The sequence below is a fragment of the Ambystoma mexicanum genome, chromosome 5q (assembly GCF_040938575.1).
Source record: "Ambystoma mexicanum isolate Mex_15411 chromosome 5q, UKY_AmexF1_1, whole genome shotgun sequence".
Lineage (NCBI taxonomy): Eukaryota > Metazoa > Chordata > Amphibia > Caudata > Ambystomatidae > Ambystoma > Ambystoma mexicanum.
Window position 1 is genome coordinate 849,217,753 of NC_090933.1, and position 19,832 is coordinate 849,237,584.

Below are 19,832 nucleotides of genomic sequence, written 5' to 3' on the forward strand. Positions count from 1 at the left end.
GCAAATGTAGGGGAGAGGGAAGGGGGCCAGTGCAAGGGAGAGGGGAGAAGTGGAAAGTGCTGAGCAAGGGATAACAACAACAACTGGTAGTGCCGTAAGCGAGGTGGCAAGTGCAAGGTTAAGGCTCAGACAAGGGGTGTCTGATAAGTGCATGTAGGGGGACTGTAGGGTTACAGATAAAGACCCAAGTGAAGGGTTGCCAGGAGGCAGTGCGGGTGTGTGGCTGGGTGGGCAGGGACCTGGGCCCGAAAAACAGAGGGGAACCAGGTACCCGGTGCCGAAGCAGATCAGCAGGGGAGAGGAAGAGCGAAGGCGGAAGCAAAGAGGAAGGTCTTGAGGTGCTTCCGGAATCTGAGATGGTTCTCCCCAAGTTTCAGAGAGGCAGGGAGGCTGTTCCAGAGTGAGGCCCCAGCCGAGGAAAGAGATCTACCCCAACTCATTGCTTGGAGAAGCAACTGACCCTGAAGGAGTTGGAGGTGGAGGAGCGAAGAGTTCGAGTATTACAGAGGGAGAGTTGACGGTATTGTGGACCCAGGCCCCAGAAAGCCCTGTGGACAATGCAAAGGGTATTGAATTTAATCCTTGCAGCCACTGGGAGCCAGTGAAGAGATTTCATGGCTGGAGATATACAATCCCAGGGCTTGAGGCCAAGGACAAGTCTCGCAGTTCTGTTCTGGATGAGTTGCAGAGGACAGAGAGTAGAAGCAGGCAGTTTTAGAAAGGGGCAGTTGCAGTAGTCCAGCCTAGAGAGAACCAGAGCTCAAGAGACAGTGAACTTCTGAGGGAAGGCGAAGAAAGGAAGAATGCCTCTTAGGAGGTGCAGTTGGTAGATTTACTTCTTAGAGATGTCAGAGATGTGAGGAGAAAAGGAGAGTGCAGAATCAAAGAAGACCCCGAGGTTCTTAGCCTCGCATGTAGGAGCAGGAAGAGGGCCAAGGGAGGCCGGCCAGAGAGAGGTGGGAAAGGAGGGTGCAGGTGGCCCGATGAGGAGAATCTCTGTCTTACTGGCATTAAGGCAGAGGGAGTTGGCGGCACATCACTGCTGGACAGACAGTCTGAGATGAGAGAGGAAGAAGAGGTGGCAGAGGGAAGCCTGAAAATGAGCTGAGTGTCATCCGCATAGCACTGAAAGTTGGGGCAGAGAGCTGCAATGCGGTGGGCAAGGGATGCCAGGTATTGGTTTAAAAGCCAGGGAGAGAGGTTAGACCGCTGGGGAACACCACAGGTAGAGAGTAAGATAGAGGAAATAGAGGAAAGGAAGGACCCACGTCGGTCAGAGAGGAAAGATGTCAGCCAAGACAGGGCCTGATCGGTGATACCCAGGTTATCACGGAGACGGTTGAGCAGGATGGCATGGTTGACCGTGTCAAAGGCAGAAGAGAGATCGAGTAGGATGAGGGCAGAAGGGATGTTCGAGTCTAGGTTGGAGAGCAGGTCTTCACAGATGTTCAGGAGAGCAGTTTCCGTGCTTCTGGCAGCTCTGAAGCTAGACTGATGGTCATGGAGACCACCAACAGAATCAGTGTTAAGATTAAGCTGGGAGCTTTTCCAGGAGTTTGCCCAGGAAGGGAGTGATGGAAATCGGGTAATAGTTAACCGGGCATGAGGTGTCGGCTGAGGGTTTCTTGAGAAGAGGGTGCACAAGAGAGTGCTTCAGGGGAAGGCTCCAGAGGCGAAGGAGTGGTTGCAGAAGTCAGCCAAAGCATGAGCAAGGGTGTCAATGTGGTCCTTGATGGTTTTGGACGAACACGGGAGAACCTGTTTTGACTAGACTTTCATAGATCGGACTAGTCTAGAAACCTCATCAGGGGAGAAAAGATGAAAGGAAGAGAAAGTGGGGGGGCAGCTGGAGGAGGGTCAGAGGTAGAAGAGAGAGGAGGGGAAAGAGAGGGAGAGGACGGGAGGGTGGACAGGATAGCCTGGGTTTTTGAGATGAAATGAGGCAAGAGCCGTGCAAAGGACCTGGGAGGCGACAGGAGAGGTAGAGACTGCAGCAGGGTTAGCCAGCTCCTTGAACATTTTAAAGAGTTTGGCCGAGTTGTTGGAGGTCGCAGAGACGTGGGCTTGGATGTGGGCTCTCTTCTTAGTCCGGACAAAGAGCCGGTAATGCCTCTGGATGTACATGAAGACCGCCATTTCCACTCAGCCACCCTACACTGGCGTTTAAGGGTAGCTAGGTCGGAGTCGTACCAGGAATTGCACTTGGCTTTGGGCTTCAGGCGGATCCTCATGACAGGGGCAAGAATATCCAGAGTATCAGAGATGGAAGAGTAGAGCGTGGAAAGGGCTGTGTCAGGATGTGAGTCAGCGGATCTATGTGATCACTGCGACGGTCGAAAATGGCGACTTTTTTTTTTAACCCTTTACACCACATATATATGCGGGGGGAGACCCCTGCAGCTCCCCCTCCCCGATATTAATATTATACACTTAACCCCTCCACATATATATATGGTGTAAGGGAGGGGTTAAAAAGAAAAAAAAAGTCGCCATTTTGGGCCGTCGCAGTTCCCAGGTCGACATTTTTGTACGATTCCTGAGTCAGCCATAGGAGGAAGAGGAGGAGAGAAAGTGGCAGCGAAAGGCTCAACTGACTCAAGTTTCATGGGTTGGATGACCGAGAAGGTAGGTGGTAGAGTTGGAGTTGGCTTGGCCTGCGGGGTAGTGAGGGAGAGATGGTAGGAAAGGAGGGAGTGATCACTGCAGGAGAGGGGGGTGGTAAGAGGGATGAAAAGGGGGAGGTCGGAGGAGATCAGAGCATCAAGGGTGTGACATACGGAGTGATTCGGGCCAGAGGGGAGAATGTAAAGAGAGGGAGAATCGCTGAGGTCACGAAAGACTACAGAGAAGGAATAGGGCGCATCAAGATGGATATTGAAGTCACCAAGGAGGAGGAGTTGATTGGATGAGGTCAGGAGGGAGGAGGAGAGGTCCGCCCACTGAGATAGGAAGGAGGTGATCTGACCAGGTGGCCAATAGATGGTAGCAATGGTAAGAGAGTGGCCAGGAGAGAGAGAGAAAGCCTGCAGACAAGGCTTTCGAAACTGGAGTAAGTCTACCTAGGAAAGACAGTGGATAAAGAAGATAATAATGGGGTAATACTAGGAGGGGAAGTACCGGCGGGGCAACAGGAGGAATTATGGAGGAACATCCCGAAACTGACCAGGTCCCTACAGTTGCGGGAGGACTGGTACAGAACGATGATAGTGGCACTATACCCTGAGTAAACTACACAAGCTGTATGGGTTGGTTTCTGCAGAGTGCTGGAGGGGGTGTAAAGGGGAAGGGGACTTAAGACGCATCTGGCGGAGATGCCCCAAAATTAAAGGTTTCTGTGAGGAAGTCATGAAATCTATGCTGGAAATTATTCCGGAGGTCCTGCCTCTCTCATTGGCTGAAAGCCTAGGTGGACTGGGGGAACCAGAATGATATATCATTTCAAAGTCACAGAAAAGAGCATTGGTAACTTCCCTTATAGTGGCCTGGATGGGGATTGCAAAAGACTGGAAACAAAAAAGGTCACCCACGGTGGTGGGGTGGCTCTGTAAACTCTGGGACATAGTACCGATGGAGTGGATTACATATAAGATCCAGGGGGATGCGGACAGATTTCATAGGGAATGGGGAGAAACTATTTGCTTTCTGAAAAGTGACTTCATGCATCAAGTACTCGCTTAAGTACTCGCTGTTTGCTGGCTCCCTGCTCTGTCATGGACCCTGAGAAACGCCGTGGGATATTTCCTTGTGGACTTTATCTGGACTATTTTTTGGTACGCTGGTTGGAAACAACCTCACAAGCACTTACATTACTATTGCTATAATTACCTATTTAAATATAATTCTTACAGCGTACATTTTTTTATTTATTTAGGTGGCCCCGCCCCCTCTTACCCAGAAGTCCTTAAAAACTACGGGCCGCGCGCATCAAGTACTCGCTTAAGTACTCGTTGTTTGCGGTTCGCTGGCTCGCCAGCTTGTCAGCTTTCAGCCCCTCCAGATTTACCTTTACCTCCTCATTGTCCTTTCCCATAACTTTCTAAGACAGCATTTGCAGTGAAGCACGTTAGAAGTATTCTTCACCGTGTTACTCAAACCAAGGTGAAACCTTACGGTGAGCAGCTGTACTGTGATCACACGGTGTGTTTGTTTTTTTTTCTCGCATTAAGTGAAACGTCAGTCAAGTTTGTTCCATCGTGTGTTTACTGTGTCCCTGTGTTTTTCGTACAATCCCGCTCATATCTGCTGGCCGCTAAAATTTTTGGGCGTTTGGTTTCTTTAACGGTCTGCTCTTGGTGCGAATATGGCGAGTGGGCTGCGCAGCGGTTGCTGCAACGAAGCTATGCCGGCAGCCATTATAAGCACAATAATTGACTCGTTAATCTGTGCAGGAAGGTCTTCGTATGTCGATCTGACTATACCGGAAGACCTTGTACCAATTCCTTTGAAACCTAGCTCAAACTCTGCTGTACTCTCATCTCATTCTGTGCAGATCCATTTCTCTGATCCCACCAGCTCCCTGGTTTCCCCCGACTCAGATCCATCCTATCACAAAGACGTAAGGAGTACCGAGGAGCGGAGGGGTTGCAAAGAGTTAAGAGATTGCTCACGATCCCTTTCTACCCGCTCCTTGTCTAATGACTTGTTTGATATTGATCTTCACAATATGGTATCTTTAGATGATCAGGTGCGCCGTTCAATCGGCATGCTGACTCCCCTTGTCACTAGACCATTGGAGTGGAAAAACCCTATAACAACTTCACCTCTCAATGGCCCCCTTCGGGCCTATCCTATTAACAATCTTATAGACGCTGATATAAATAAAGAACCCATGCCTGCACAATTGTCATACTCTCCTGACTTTTCTCAACCTCAAATGAAATATTCCTGTCCTGATTCCTCTTTTTGTCATAACCCATTGGAGAACAAAGACGGCAGGTCTCCCCAAACATTTCCTGTAATACTTAAAATTCTTGATATCCTAGATAAAGGGCACGATCTGACGCATCTTGAACTGTGTGAAATAAAAACCACGATGCGCCAGGTATGCTCCAAAATGGACAGGATTGAAGGCTTTATAGTAGCCTCTGACTTTTTAAGGTCCCAGAAAAATTAATTGGCAAAATCCGGCCAAATACTCCTTCATTGTCTTTAAATCACAAAAGCAAAAGCACGCAATTTTCGTCAGATCTTACTCAACCTTCTGACAAAATATTCTCCTCACCTTCTCCATCTGATTCTCATCCCGGTCCTTCCAATCCGTGTGCTTGTAACTTCAGCGCGGAGATGAAAGAACTGAAAGCATCTATTGATGAGATTAACACATCAATCATTCAACACTCCACTAAATCTGCACAACATGTTGAACCCCCTGATAGCTCTTCTGTTCTTTTAAAGGCAATGGAGCATTTGAAACAAGATGAGAATAACAGTGTCGACCCTGAGGATAATATTGGCTTTCTGTCTCCTCGCGCCAAAAAAACTCACATGCGAGCTGTGAAACGCTATGCTAAAAGACGTACAGAAACACTTCTAAATGGCAAAAAAAGACTGAATGATACCAATAAAACCCAGGACCCTAACACCAGGTGTCCATTACCATCAGACACAGGACCCTCAAAAGAAATTACTGATGAAGATCTCATTGATGTCCAACAACTGTCTAAGGAGAGTCAAGCTGCTTTAATTCCTATTACAACGAGTACTGTTCCTGTCCCCATCCCTACCAAGCCTCAAAAACTCCAGGCTTCAGTAATTAACACAGTGGGAAATGTAGATATAATCTCCCCTAACAGTACTCCATCTTGCAAAACTCCCAAGACTGTTATTAAAAACATCAAGCGTGTCTCTAAAATCCTCGACTCAAAAACTCATCTGAACCACCTACAAAAGCGCATAAAATAAATCTCAATGGCTTTTTTCCTGTCTGTGGAAGGAGTCGTACTACCACTGAATGCTCACAGTTTGATGCAGATGTGCACAACACACCCACACTAGAGGCTCCACTTGTCCATGTAAGGAAATCCTACAGTGAAGTTTGCATAGCTGACCAACCAGATGCTCATCCCATTGCCAACCCACTTTTCTTAACTGACAACAAGAAATTCATGGTAGTCAATGGGGGGAGTAAAGCAGGCTACTATCTCTTGACAATGTCACCTTAAAATCTGGCAATGTAATGGGTCCTCTTAGCGACCATACTTCTCCTCGCACTTGCAACACAGACAATCAGGTAACATCTTTTCATGGGTCAGGAACTAGTAAGGTACTTCCTGAAGCTCCAATCATTTGTCAATCCAACAACAATTGTGTTGAAATTTTGGAAACCTTGAGAAAAGCTATTCAAGAAGGTGTAATCTCTGCAGAAACCCTTTCCAATGCTTTGGCAGCCAAATCAGACACTATTACAGTTACGACTGCTTCCTCCCAAAAACCCTCTGAAACAAATGCGCACATGTTTTCAAATTCCCTGCCCCCAAGCGATTCTCCAGTTATAACTTTACCGCCTTCTGGACAGTCAATATCTGACAAGGTTTACATAATCGGCCTTGAAGGAAATCCGAATTCCATGGGCAGTACTCGAATCAATCGTCCATTCCTTCTCGCACTGTTAGTTCGAATTCCACAATTAAGGATTTTGAAAACAGAAGACATCTTGAGAGTTTCTCTTGCAAGAACGAATAACTATAGGGCTATTTGTTATCTCACTTCAGAATCGATTATGAAATTCTTTTGGTTCTGCCGAGCTGAAATCAAAGACCAAGGACTCACTTTAACCACCTTTGCCAATGAACTTATTGCGAAAGAATTTCTATCACATTCCTGCCCGCTTGCCGTTATGAATGCTGGGCCGAACTTACAATCCATCAAAGGGGATAGGGACTCCAACACCACTGTTATTGAATTGATGAATCTTGTAGCCAAAAATAAAGACATCCCTTGGCTTGATCCAATGTTAAATTCAATTCTAAACTCTAAAACAGTAATATGCCCGACATTGCCATCGCACATCAATGAATTTAAGATTTTGTCTTGAAATCCATGTGGGTTTCACAATCTAATGAAATGGTTTGGGATGCTGACTTCTTGTAATCATCCCTCAAATATATTGCTACAGGAAACTATGAAACTCAATGCCCTCATACTGACTGGTTATACAACATATTGTTCACCAGCCAAGAGAACAACTTTAGGGCGTCCTTCCGGTGGACTCGCAATTGCAGTTAATAATACCATGAGTGTCCAATCCAAACTTATGTGGGAATCTTGAAATCTTCTCTGCATTTTGTTGACCATGAATAACAAGCAATTCAAATAATTTTTATTAATAACCATGTATTGGAATCCGATTAACACTCTAATTGACGTAATATTAAATTAACTTGATAAGTGCCTTGAAACCTCGGTCAAGAAGATTGGTGGATGTGAAATAATAATTGGAGGCGATTTGAACTCTGATTGCCCGAGAAGGTTTGAAACCCATGAACAAAAATGCCAAAGCTTCCTCCCAAAATAGAGGGGCTGTCTGGAACTCCTATTTCTATGATTGGGATATGGACATCGCAGAAACGAGTGGATCTGGCCCCAAATTCACATGGAGTCGTCGCTCTAAATCTTCGATGATAGATTTTATATTTCTATCGCATAACATCACATCGATTGTTACTCCTTTATCGATCAGTCCGATATTACATGGTGATCACGCCCAATTATCCATCTCCCTTAAACTAGAGTGTTCCTTGTTAAGATCAGATCCTTCACTTTCTTTCCCAGAAGTTCACCGCCACCAATTATCACTTCGATGGAACATAGGTCTTTGTAAACAATTTGTTGAATAGGTTTCATTACATATAGACAATTTTAAGCGTGGCAAAATTAAATCGATCACTGATATGGAGGCAAACTGCTCAAAAATAATAAAAATGGGATTGGCATATTTTAGCTCTAAGTACAAAAATAAAATTCACTCTCACCCATTTGATCCGACTTGTAAGAATCTAAAACAGGAAAAAAAACAAAGCATTAAGGCATCCAAGAAACAATGGGCCTCATTACGACCGTGGCGGTCCGGAAATAACGGTGGCGGTAAACCCGCCGCCACCGTTGTTTCCGGACCGCCTGATCCCGACCCCTGCAGGCGGTAGGTGATGTTCCCGCCAGGTCTGACCTGGCGGGTTTAACACCGCCCGCCTGCAGGCGGACGAGGAAACACCGGCAGCATTACAAGATGCTGCCGGTGTTTCCATGATCCCGATTCCCATTGAGTCCCATAGGACTCAATGGGAATGGGGATTTACACCATTCCGCCTCCGTGATTCCCGGAAAACTGGGGTTGTGATGCCCCGGTAATTCCGGGAATCACAGAGGCGGAATGGTAATACGAGTCCGGCGTTAACCAGGCGGTTTTACCGCCTCGGTTAACGCCGGACTCGTAATGAGGCCCAATGTCTTGGATTCTGCCACTTACCAATTCCTGCATAGGCACATATTGCCCATCTACAAAAATAAGCTGAGACATGAACGTATACTGAGCTACAATAAAACCAACTGCTCTCTAATTAAATCAATATGCAGACACAATACTAGAACCATCTGGCGAACCATAAAAAGTACCGATAATCAGTATACACTATCTATGCCGCATTCCTGAGAAAACATGGTCTGATTATATTACCCTTAAATTCCAACTTCCTACTAGATTTAACAACAAACCTGTCGTGTCATTATGTTACAGCGAGATGCACCGGTATTACTGGTCGATCAATGACATCAAATGGGCTATTAACAAACTATCTTTCTCAAAAATCAGCAGTGCCAGACGGGTTACCCCTGTGTGTATACAAGTCCGATCTAGATCTTTGGGCTTTAATTCTGCAAACCAAATTCCAGACTATAATTCACTCTGGGAATGTTCCGTGCTCTTGGCTGACCTCAAACATAATTCCAATTTACAAGAAAGGGGACCCTTCCCGACCGGAAAATTATCGGCCCATCCCGCTGATCGACACTGAGGCAAAGCTCTTTGCAATTCTCCTCCTGTACGAATTGGAAATATGTATTGAGGTACAAGATCTTTATTCTAAATATCAAAGAGGTTTCTGTAAAGCTATGAGTACCACCCTAAATGCTACAATAATGGTGCATGTTATAACTGAGGCTAAACCCAAGAACTCGTATCCTGTTTATATTGCCATGATTGACATGTCTGCAGCCTTCGACAACGTAGTCCGCAATATTCTTTGGGCTAAAATGGCAAAAATGAGAATTCCATCCGAGCTAATATATTGGTTTGTTAAACTCCATACGGACACCTCATACAAGATCAAGATCTCTGCTGATGGGAGAACTACTGAGCCCATAATGACCTTTTTGGGACCAAAGCAGGGATGTAACTTTGCAGCCTCTTTTTTCAATTTGTACATGTCTGACTTAGACCACCCTTGGAGTGATAGAAATCTTTTTTCGGTCAAACTCGGCATCTTACGTCTGCAATGGCTCGCCTTTGCAGATGACATCATAATTTTCTACGCCACTCCGGTGGGGCTTCAAACGAATTTACATCTTTTTAAAGAATTTGCAAGCGCACATTATCTGACCCCGAATCCCACCAAAACCGCTATAATGAGATTTGGGGCCAAAAATAGGAGCAAAGGCTACCAGTGGCAGCTCGTAGAAACACTGATACAACTGATCGTAAATACAATCTATTTGGGCTATCACATCTCCGAGGAAAATTCAATCAATTCCTGGATCTCATTATTACAGCAAAAGAGCCGGCCTTTGCTCTCTCAATTAAAAATAATCCATGCAAAATACTGCAAGTTCTCTCTGGTGCCCCTGATAGATTTCTTCACTCTCAAGATTGAAAGTGTACTGTTGTACTCTTTGGACATTTGCCTTTGTGACATGAGTTTGGTCTTGGATCGCTTGCAAGGAACCTTGTTCAAATCAGCTATGTATCTTCCGATGTCTGTGCCCAATTGTATAATAAGACACGAACTGGGCATAATTTCTTTATCTACGCGAAGGAAGTGGAGACAGTTGTCCAATTATGTAAGAATGTGTTTACCGGCACCTAATTGTCTCTATGGGCCTCATTACAAGTGAGGCGGAACGGGTAAACGGGACCCGCTAAAGGAGGCGGACCCGTTAAACTCGTTCTGCCTCATTACAAGCTCCCCTCGCGGGACCCGCTCTGCACCTCTGGTTTTACCAGACGTGCAGAGCGGGTCCCGCGAGGGGAGGAGGGAGCAAACAACGGGCCGCTCGTAATCGGCCCGTTGTTTGCTCCCTCACCCATTCCCATTGAGCCCTGTAGGGGCTCAAATGGGAATTGGGAAGGTCCGGGCCCGGGTTCCTGGAGGGCGGAATTACCGGGCCCTCCGAACTCGGAATGGCCTGGTAATTCCCCATTCAGGGAACCCGGACCCGATTTTGGCGGCAGCCATGCCGCCAATAGCGGCATGGCTACCCCAAAGTCGTAATGGGGCCCTATGTTGATCTGAAATCCAATCTGGAATTGTTCAACTCCCCTTCTCTCACTCAATGTCAGTGTGAAATGCAGGCAAAATTGATTGAATTAAATCTGACAATCGATGACTTGTATTTAAGACAAGGATATGCTAAGAAAAAGCTCTTTGAGTATGACTGGTGCATAACTCTCCAACAAATACAGAAATACAAAATGTACATTGAATATTCTATTTATACCAAAAAACGAGTTCCCAGATATAATTATATTGACTCCTTCCCTTGTAATCATTTTAGAAGGTCCTAAATTTGGTTTAAATTCAATCTATATCACACTTGCTAAAGGACCAAATATTGGAACAAAGCAAACGATGTAACAATCAATGAAAAATGTCGTTTTCCCACATGTGTAGAATCGACCGAGACGTTGAAACATCTGATTTTATATTGCCCTCATTTTAAAACCAAGAGAACAAATATGTTGATGAAATTTGTAAATATACAGTATGAAGATTGTCTTGATTCACTTTGGGCAAGAATGATGCATGGGAATCATAGGCCATTGATATATGCCCTAGTTTCCTTTTGCAAACACATAGAAAAAGAGCTAGCACTTTATGATCTCAATTGAGTCCATGCTTGTGACATTTGGTTTCTCTTGTTTTATGAATATTTGTTTTATGAATTTTTTGTTATTTATTTATTACTCTGTTTTCTCATAAATATGATGAGGTTTAAACCACCATGAGGATAATATTCAACTGTGTCTAATATGTTGTCTAATATGTGTGAATATATTTTGCAAAGGTTCTACATTTGTTTTGAACCATGAACAAATAAAAAAAAAGTGACTGTGCAACAATGGTGCCCTCAGAATGTGCGTGTAATGGGCATTAAGTGAACGATGACACAACGCGAGATGTCACAGAAATAACAAAACTGTATGTCTCTGAAAGTGTATAAAGTGGTTGTGCAATCTTTTTGGAGTGCGGGGTAGGGTGGAAGGGGTGGGACGGGGATGAAAATGTCATGTTAAATGCCAATGAAGAACATTAAAAAAAAAAAAAATGCATACACTAACATCTCTAAAATCCTGAAGCATGTTCAGAAGGTTATATTTTCTTGTTTATCTCGTTTCAGTTGTGGAAATGTAACAATGTGGATTACTCAGTTGATACTGAAGACTTCAACTCGAATCTGATCGAGGATCCTGGCAACATAGGTATTATTTTGTTTTATATTTGACCTTTGTCTTACACTCTGAGACACTACTTTCACTTCCAAACATATGTCATAATGGAGCCAAAGGTACATTTAGCCAAAGCTTTGTGCAGCCACAGCCCTTACATGTTCCTATCTGTTGCCTGAATGTCTCACCATTCAGATGACATTTTTCTGCAAACTAAGACTTTCCAAAATGTTCCAAAATGTTCTACAATCCCCTTTGATAATGGTGCAGCTTAGTTCATTGACTTCTTTTAAAGGTGTTTAGAAAACTGGGTATCTGTCTAGAATTGTAATAGAAATGTGTTTAACTGCATTTGTTTCATGCTTATAGTAGCATGTTTTTCTTTTGATCTTTTTGATGGATTGCGTCTGCTCTTGCAAGTGCTGTAAAACGGAGTGTCATTTTAACTCCATTTAATGGTACGAAATGTATCAAGCTCCGAAGAGTGAAAGCTGAATCTGATCTGCTTAGATTGAAACTTGTGAATTGCTGGTTGGCCCCATGCCCCATGCAAGTGCCCAACTGAGTGAGCTATCATTTGAACTACAAAGGCCTTCACATAAAGAGCATGAGTCCAAAAAGAGTTATATTGTTCTGACCCTGACATTCTGAATCTGGTCTTTCATCCTTTACTGTATTCCCAATTTCGACGTGCACCTTTCCATTCCAGATTGTTTTCCAGTCTCTCCAGAATTCGATGCACCACATGTGCTTTTTGACCAGCATGTTCCTGGTGAATGTCCCCTTTTTCCAAGTTATGAGGGATGTGGGACTGGGCACATTAGCAATGATTTCCTTTACCAGGAGCCAAGTATTTCTCCCATATTGTAATCTCCTTCTGTCTGATTTGAATTATTCACCCCTGCATATCCATCTTGGAATTCCATTGTATAAGAAGAAATATCCCCACTAGACACATTCACATAATAGTGAATCCTGATTTTTATGAAATTCACTAAAAATATGAATCTTTTCAAGAAGTCGATGGCCAATTATGCCCTGACTGAAATGAACATTTAAGGGAATCTATGTCCTTTCCCTTACAGAGATATGAGGTAACTGGGACAAGGCACAGTACCATGGGCAGCAACAAATCCCTGTTCCCAAAAGAGGGAGCCTCCACCGGTTTAGATTGTGAAAATGCCCTGCAATTGTAAGATATGTTTAAGACAGACCTACTGAGGTCCACAGAATTGAGGGTCCGAAGTACCTCTTACTGAAAGTGAATCCCTTATCTCTCATGGTAGCTTGCGGAGCAATCAGGACTCTTCCCAGATGTCAGTCTAGTTCCAAATCAGGCAATCCTTTTTAAAGTCTTCCATAGAGACACATGATTTGTGACAACTCCTGCAGAGCATTCATGCACACTTGTTATTTTAAAACAAGTACTGCTCAGACTGTGGGTTCCTAGTTATCTCCCCGTAGGTGATGTGGGGGTACCAAATCCCGAGCTTAAAAAGCCATTTACAACTTCTGAGCCTTTATTCTAGCTAGAGAAGCATTTCAACCTTGGGCCCCGGCATATGTTCAGGGAACCAGGGTGACCAGTCCTGTTTCAGAAATGAATGCTGGCTGGAAACAAGTTTCAGTTGCATTGATTTCCTCTTTAGTGAATGTTGCACTCTGCATCTAACCACTCAGGCAGAGAGGCTGGCATTATGGCCTTTGCCATCTCTCAATGCCAAACAGGAGGGAATATTAAATGAAGAGTAGGTAGAGATCACTGAAAGAGTGAAGTGAAAGAGAGAGGGAGGGTGGATCAAAAGCTGACACAACAGGAGTGAGAGAAAGAAAAGAGACGGAACACGAGCGCATTTGATAGAAAGAATGGATTGTCTTTTGTAAACTATTTTTATTAATCACTGTTAGCTACATACCTAGTAGTTGCAGAATAATAAATATTGCATAAATCGTACATTTAGTAGATGTCTAAGGATAAAGTAAGTGTACAATCCTAGATACTAATGGCAGCTGTTGCAAACCCAGCCAATCAGCAGGGAGAATTTCCAGCACTGGTGAGAATTGAAGAGAAGCCTGGAAGTGCCTGCAGAGAAAACTGATATCTGAAGGTCACCCTCCCTATGCCCAGCAGCCTCAAGAGAGGGCAATGACTCCATGGGGGCATCTGCTGAGTGAGGGGACGTGGAATCAGAGGAACGGCTACAAAGGTATAACTGAAGAGGAGACCAAATGTCTTGTAGTCATTTTATAATAGGGAGAATACTAAAGTAGTTAGAAACATTTTCATTACATCATACTGATGGCATTCCCCTCTCCTTCAAGAAAGTTTTAGATTCAACTCATGGTGTGAAATAAAGATAGAAACATTAACTTCTAAGTATCTTTAGGCCTGCCCTGGACGCCCCTTAGTAGGCATCCCAGTGATTAATGTGTATGGTGGATTCCCAAACCATATTTAAATGTACGTATGTTTGGGGAAACCAGGTATGAGGGCGCTATGGCTTAAGTGAGAAATAGTGTATCAGATCCATTAACAGCTGCAGACTATGGAACTCTAGGCTGCCCCTGCCTAATATAGCAAAACAAATATTTAGGATTATTCCATGTACATGCGCTGATATCTACAAGATAACTGTTGTACAGTACTAATCTCCATATGTGTGTTGAAATATCAATGTTTATTCCAGGGTCAATAGTAAATAGAAACTATGCCGACACGTGTTTTCAACCACATCAGTCTTTTTCAAGGCACAATATTTGATCTCTGCTCCAGATATTACATCAACATTGACAATTATTCATGTTGGTTTCAATTCAAACACAGAAAAACCAAAAGAATGACACATTGCATAACCAAAAGGAAAATATGACCCATGTTATGTTCCAAAAGTCCATCAGATAGTGGAAAGAAAACAAGGAAGAACGGTGAGGGGAAAAAGGGAAAAACATACCAATAAGAATATGTGAGAACGAGTAAAAATGGATGAATAATATTGTCATCTAAAAGGGTTAAATCATGCACTTTGTCATCCATCATGTTAACTAACACATGCAGTTGAAGTTGCTCATAACATGCTATGTCTAATTTAAACGTACATGTATTTGCCTTTAACTTCTCTGTCTTGCAAAAGAATATAAACATCGTAACATAGTCTCAAACTGCCAACATAGTCGCAAGACAGAAGCTAAACATTGCGTCTAGAGATTTTTCAATAGATCTACAGCATCAAAGAGACTAACACCGGAAAAGCCAAAGGGAGCGTGGTAGGGCTTTGTATACAAATAAATATATAGGGCAAAAATGCTGTAGGCAAGCTCCATTCCTTACCCAAACTTCACGTGTCCTGGCCAAATGGCCCAGAAAGGTATCTGATTTTTGTATCTGTTCAGTTGCAGATAAACTGGTGCTGTAAAACCCCCACAAATTACTTGAGAAGAGACTATTCACAAATATAAGAATACGCCCTAACCCTGTGTCGATATGGGTATCGTTGCATGCATTATAAGTGCCAGAGCAGGGCATACGGAGATTGAATTCCAAGGGATAACCACGTACCATTGACAGCACCCGAATTGTGCCATTACGTTATGCGGGCAAAGATTTGCGACTAATGAATGACATGGAAGGCCGATGAATTCCTATCAAATGGATGGACCATTCATGCAGTGCAAATAATATAACAGAGTACCACAAAGTTTATATGAACGAATAAGGACTCATATGGTTGTGAATACCCAAAAACGTACGTTGTGAAAGATCCCGTGTGTGGGCCGCGTGCCATTGAGTAATGTACTCACTTGATGCCATAATGCGAACGCTGATTTTTAGATTGCAGTAGTTGCCCTCATGGAAAGAACATGTTGCCGGTAGCTTGAATACGCACACACAGTACATGCATTAGATACTGGTAATATTTAAATGCGCAAATATATTTAAAGCTCATGTAAAAAAAAAAGCCAATGTAAATAAATTGCTGTGGAGGACTCACCATTAGTCATTTCGGGTTGCCTAGTAAACAACTCTGCCATCGTCTGGCCTGCATGGTAAGAAGCAACGCAAGCATCGCCGGTGGCTCGATAAAAAAGTTTGGCAAGTTGCTCACGTGATTTTCCTTGATCACATATCACGTGATGATACATCTCAGTATTAGCGTTGTCCATGCAGATTTGTTAAAGCCCCAATGTAAAATTTGTGACAGTCACTTTTGGTTAATGGTGTGTCAAATAAAAAGTGTTGCTGTGGTTATTTACTTGATGCATTATGCGCAACCAATATCATAGATGATATGGCTAGCAAGTGATATGGCTTGGTTAGTGATCATCAGTATGGTTATAGGTAAAATGTGTAACAAACAATGGTGTTTGCAAATGAGTAATGTAAATAGCACGCTTGCGTGTGAGAAATATCAGATCTGGTTGAATGAAGCACCTGGTTTTTAAATTATAATTTGAGATATGTGCTCAATATTTGTGAGCAATTTTGTGACAATGCACCATACCAGGTGGTATTTAATTAATGAGATTCGGTCCATGACCTCTAAAATAATTAATCCATTGCCAAATTGACCAAGGCCCGATAGTAGTGTTATGTATATGTGAAAATATTAGGTTGTTCTGATGCCATTGTTATAACCTGGCTGCAATGCCCTTATTGACGCTCAATTAGGCCTTTTACCTGTTAACTGTGAAACAATTCCTATTTTATCAAATCAGGGCTAGTCAAAGTGGGAGACACCAAAGATACACATGTCGTAAAAATAAAGTAAGAGTGATCTTTTAGCACAAAAATGGTACAGATGGGCATGACTAGGCAACACAAAGGATACCCTATTATATCAAGGGTATTGAATTGACAAGACAAAAATTATTGTTAGATCAGAGGAAGATATTCAATTCATGTTCAATGTTTAAACCTAGCTTGGCACATCATAATTTACAAATCATGCGCAATTCGAGTTTTCTGATCACAAGTTGGTGATCGCCCCCTCTTGTGTGAGATCGTGCTTGTAGTCCCACAAAATGAATATCTTTCTTGTTGGCCAGTTGGTGGTTGGCTTGCCAGTAGACTGCGAAAGGCAGTTTGGGATCTTGACTGTTGAGATTAGCAAGATGCTCATGTATCTGTATCCGAAGTTCACGAATAGTACTTCCTACATATACTTTTTCAACAGACACATATTATTCCATATACTATAAATTTTGATCTACAGTTTATAAAGTCATAGATCTTAGTCTTGAGACCACCATGGCAAGTGAAAGACATGGTTGCAGAAAGAGCAAAATTTCAAAAATTACAGTTTGTACATTTGTGAAAACCTTTTAAGGTACGTTTCAGCCAATTAGTTTCAGTCCTTGGATCGGGTTTAGGTTTGAGAAAAGAGGGACTCAATTTGTCCTTTAAAGTCAGAGCCTTAGTAAAGATCGTTTTGGATCAACTAGAAAAATACTCGTGCAGATCTGGATCTAGCGTGAGTAAATGCCAATGTTGAATAAGTAACTTGTAAAGACAATTGCTGTCATGGGAGAATTTCGTTACACTTTGATAAGGTTCCTGCATAGTCAAAGATTTCTTTTTAAACAAGACATCTCTTTAAAGAAGATGTGTCCTGGTAAGAGCATTATGTATGCATTTGCTAGAGTACCCCCGTTCCTTAAATCTGCGCTGAAGTAGGTCACACTCTTGTAAATATATGTCATATTAGCTGCAGTTTCTTTTGGCATGGTAGAATTCCCCTACCGGGATGTTATCAATTACAGCTAGTTGCAAAGACAGTCGAGTTGACTTCTGTGGGTTTTCTATAGGTCCGTTTGTGTAAGGTATCATTTTCAATGTAAATCTTAAGATCAAGAAAATCAATGGTACAGGTATCTATGCTTCCCTTGAACGAAACGTCAAAGGTGTTGTTGTTTAGGTATTGTGCAAAAGAATCAAATCGATCAAGAGAACCATTCCAAATTACCAAAACATCATATATGAACCTTTTTCATAGAAAAACCTCTGTGTCATAATAATTTGAGTTGTAGATGTATGTACTTTCAAAGAAACCCATGAAAAGGTTGGCCAAAGAGGGCGCGTATTTCGCTCCCATGGCGACACCCTTCGTCTGTACAAATTATTGGTTGTAAAAGAGAAATTGGTTATGATCTAATGTAAATTGCAGAAGTGATTTAATCATGTCAATGTGAGTACTGTGAGAGGCTGAATGGTTGCGTAAAACAAAGTCTAAAGTGTCTATTGCTAAATTGTGCTTGATGAAAGTGTAAAGTGACTTGACATTCAATGTTGCTAATTTGTATTGCGATTTCCATGAGATCTTGTTTAGAATTACAAGGGTTTCTGTAGAATCTTTGAGATAAGAGGGTAATGATGGAACCAAATCTTTGATAGCTGCATCTATATACCCTGATAGTCCTTCAGTTGCCAGCCCAAACCACTCATAATAGGACGCACATCAGAAAGATGTTCAAAGTGCTTGTCTACCTTTGGTAAAAAGTACATTGTCGGGATGACCGGATTTGGTCTTGTGAGAAATGCTTTCTCCTGATCTGTAAGTGTACCTCTAGGGTGCCATTCTCTAATCAAAAACATTAGTTCTTGAACAGTTTGTCTAGTGGGATTGCTGGTAAGCTTCTTGTAGCAACCTGGTGTGGACAAATGTCTGGTTGCCATTAGTAAATAGTTTGTTCTATTTAGAAGGACTATATTGCCGCCTTTGTCGGCCTCTTTTATTACAATGTTGGAATCATTGGCTGCTTTTCAAGGAGGTCCTTTCAGCTTCAGTAAGGTTAAGTTTTTGACTTTTATAGCCCCATTTGACATGATCCATATAGTTGTGAATCTCTGATGTAACTGCTTTATAGAATGGGCCAATCACATTTTCACTTGCTGATGGGGGCGTGAATTTAAACCTCTTCTTGAGTTCTTGAAATTCAAGATTTCTAGAATGAACTTCGAGTTCCTGACAAATCTCTTCTTTGGTCTGAGGTGTGTGTGATGTAAGGGAAAGTAACAGTTGTGTGCTTTCAATATCGGCTATTGTAAGAGCACTTAGAGGTTCTTGTTGCACCGGTGGTTGGTACATGATGACTTCATTATGGAAGAATTTTTTTCATTTTAGTTTTCTAACAAATTCATATAGATTGATTTGAAAATCTCTGAGCAAACGAGAGACCTCTGTTGAGTAGTGTGACTTCACTGTTTGACAAAACCCTGTTGGATAAATTAATGACTAAGTCTTTAGGGAGGACTTGCCCTTCAAGGATCTTGTGCTCGACCTGATTTGCCTTTAAGCTGTTGCCTGCGCCCTGATTCTCTTCCTCGTCTTGCTCTGAAGAGGTTTTTGTTGTTGTAATATTGCGCCCTAAAGGGGCTTGAAATCTCACTTGTTTGAAAGATGTGTTATAATTTTGCTGATTGTCTTTTATGTATCTCTTGATTTCGACTAAGAAACCTCTCCTATTGTCTGTTGGCATGGGGACAATGCTGGGCAAGCAGTTAACAAATCCAAATGGACGAAGCTAATACTGAGATGCATCATCACGTGACATATGATCACGGAAAGTCATGTGACCAACTTTCGAAAGTATTTCCTTGAGCCACCCACCGATGCTTGCGTTGATTCTTACCGTGCAGGCCAGACGATGGAAGGGTCGTTTACTAGGCAGACCCGGAATGACTAATGTTGAGTCCTCCACAGCAATTATTTTACATTGCCTTTTTTTACATTTGCTTTGCATATATTTGCGCATTTAAATATTACCAGTATCTAATACATGAACTGTGTGTGCGTATCCAAGCTACCGGCAACATGTTCTTTCCATGAGGGAAACCGCTGCAATCTAATAATCAGCGCTTGCATTATGGCATCAAGTGAGCGCATTACTCAATGACATGCGGCCCACACAGGGGATCTTTCGCAACGCACGCTTTTGAGTATTCACAACCATACAAGTCCTTATTCATTCATATAAACGTTGTGGTACTTGGTTATATTATTTGCACTGCATGAATGGTCCACCCATTTAATGGGAATTCACTGGCCTTCCATGTCATTCATTAGTCGCAAATCTCTGCCCGCATAACGTAATGGCACAATTCGGGTGCTGTCAATGGTACGTGGTTACCCCTTGGAATTCAATCACGTCTCTGTATGCCCTGCTATGGCACTTAAAAAGC

General features: G+C 42.7%; 1 protein-coding gene across 3 annotated transcripts in view; it reads left to right on the forward strand.

Annotated features, from left to right (window-relative positions):
* C5QH8orf88 (chromosome 5q C8orf88 homolog) overlaps nt 1–19,832 on the forward strand; it is a 1,871,959-nt gene that overhangs the window by 1,174,223 nt on the left and 677,904 nt on the right. For all 3 annotated transcript variants that reach the window (XM_069622341.1, XM_069622340.1, XM_069622339.1), the window contains exon 4: nt 11,608–11,689. In XM_069622341.1, coding sequence (XP_069478442.1) covers nt 11,608–11,689 — 82 coding nt within the window. The remainder of the gene's footprint in view (nt 1–11,607; nt 11,690–19,832) is intronic.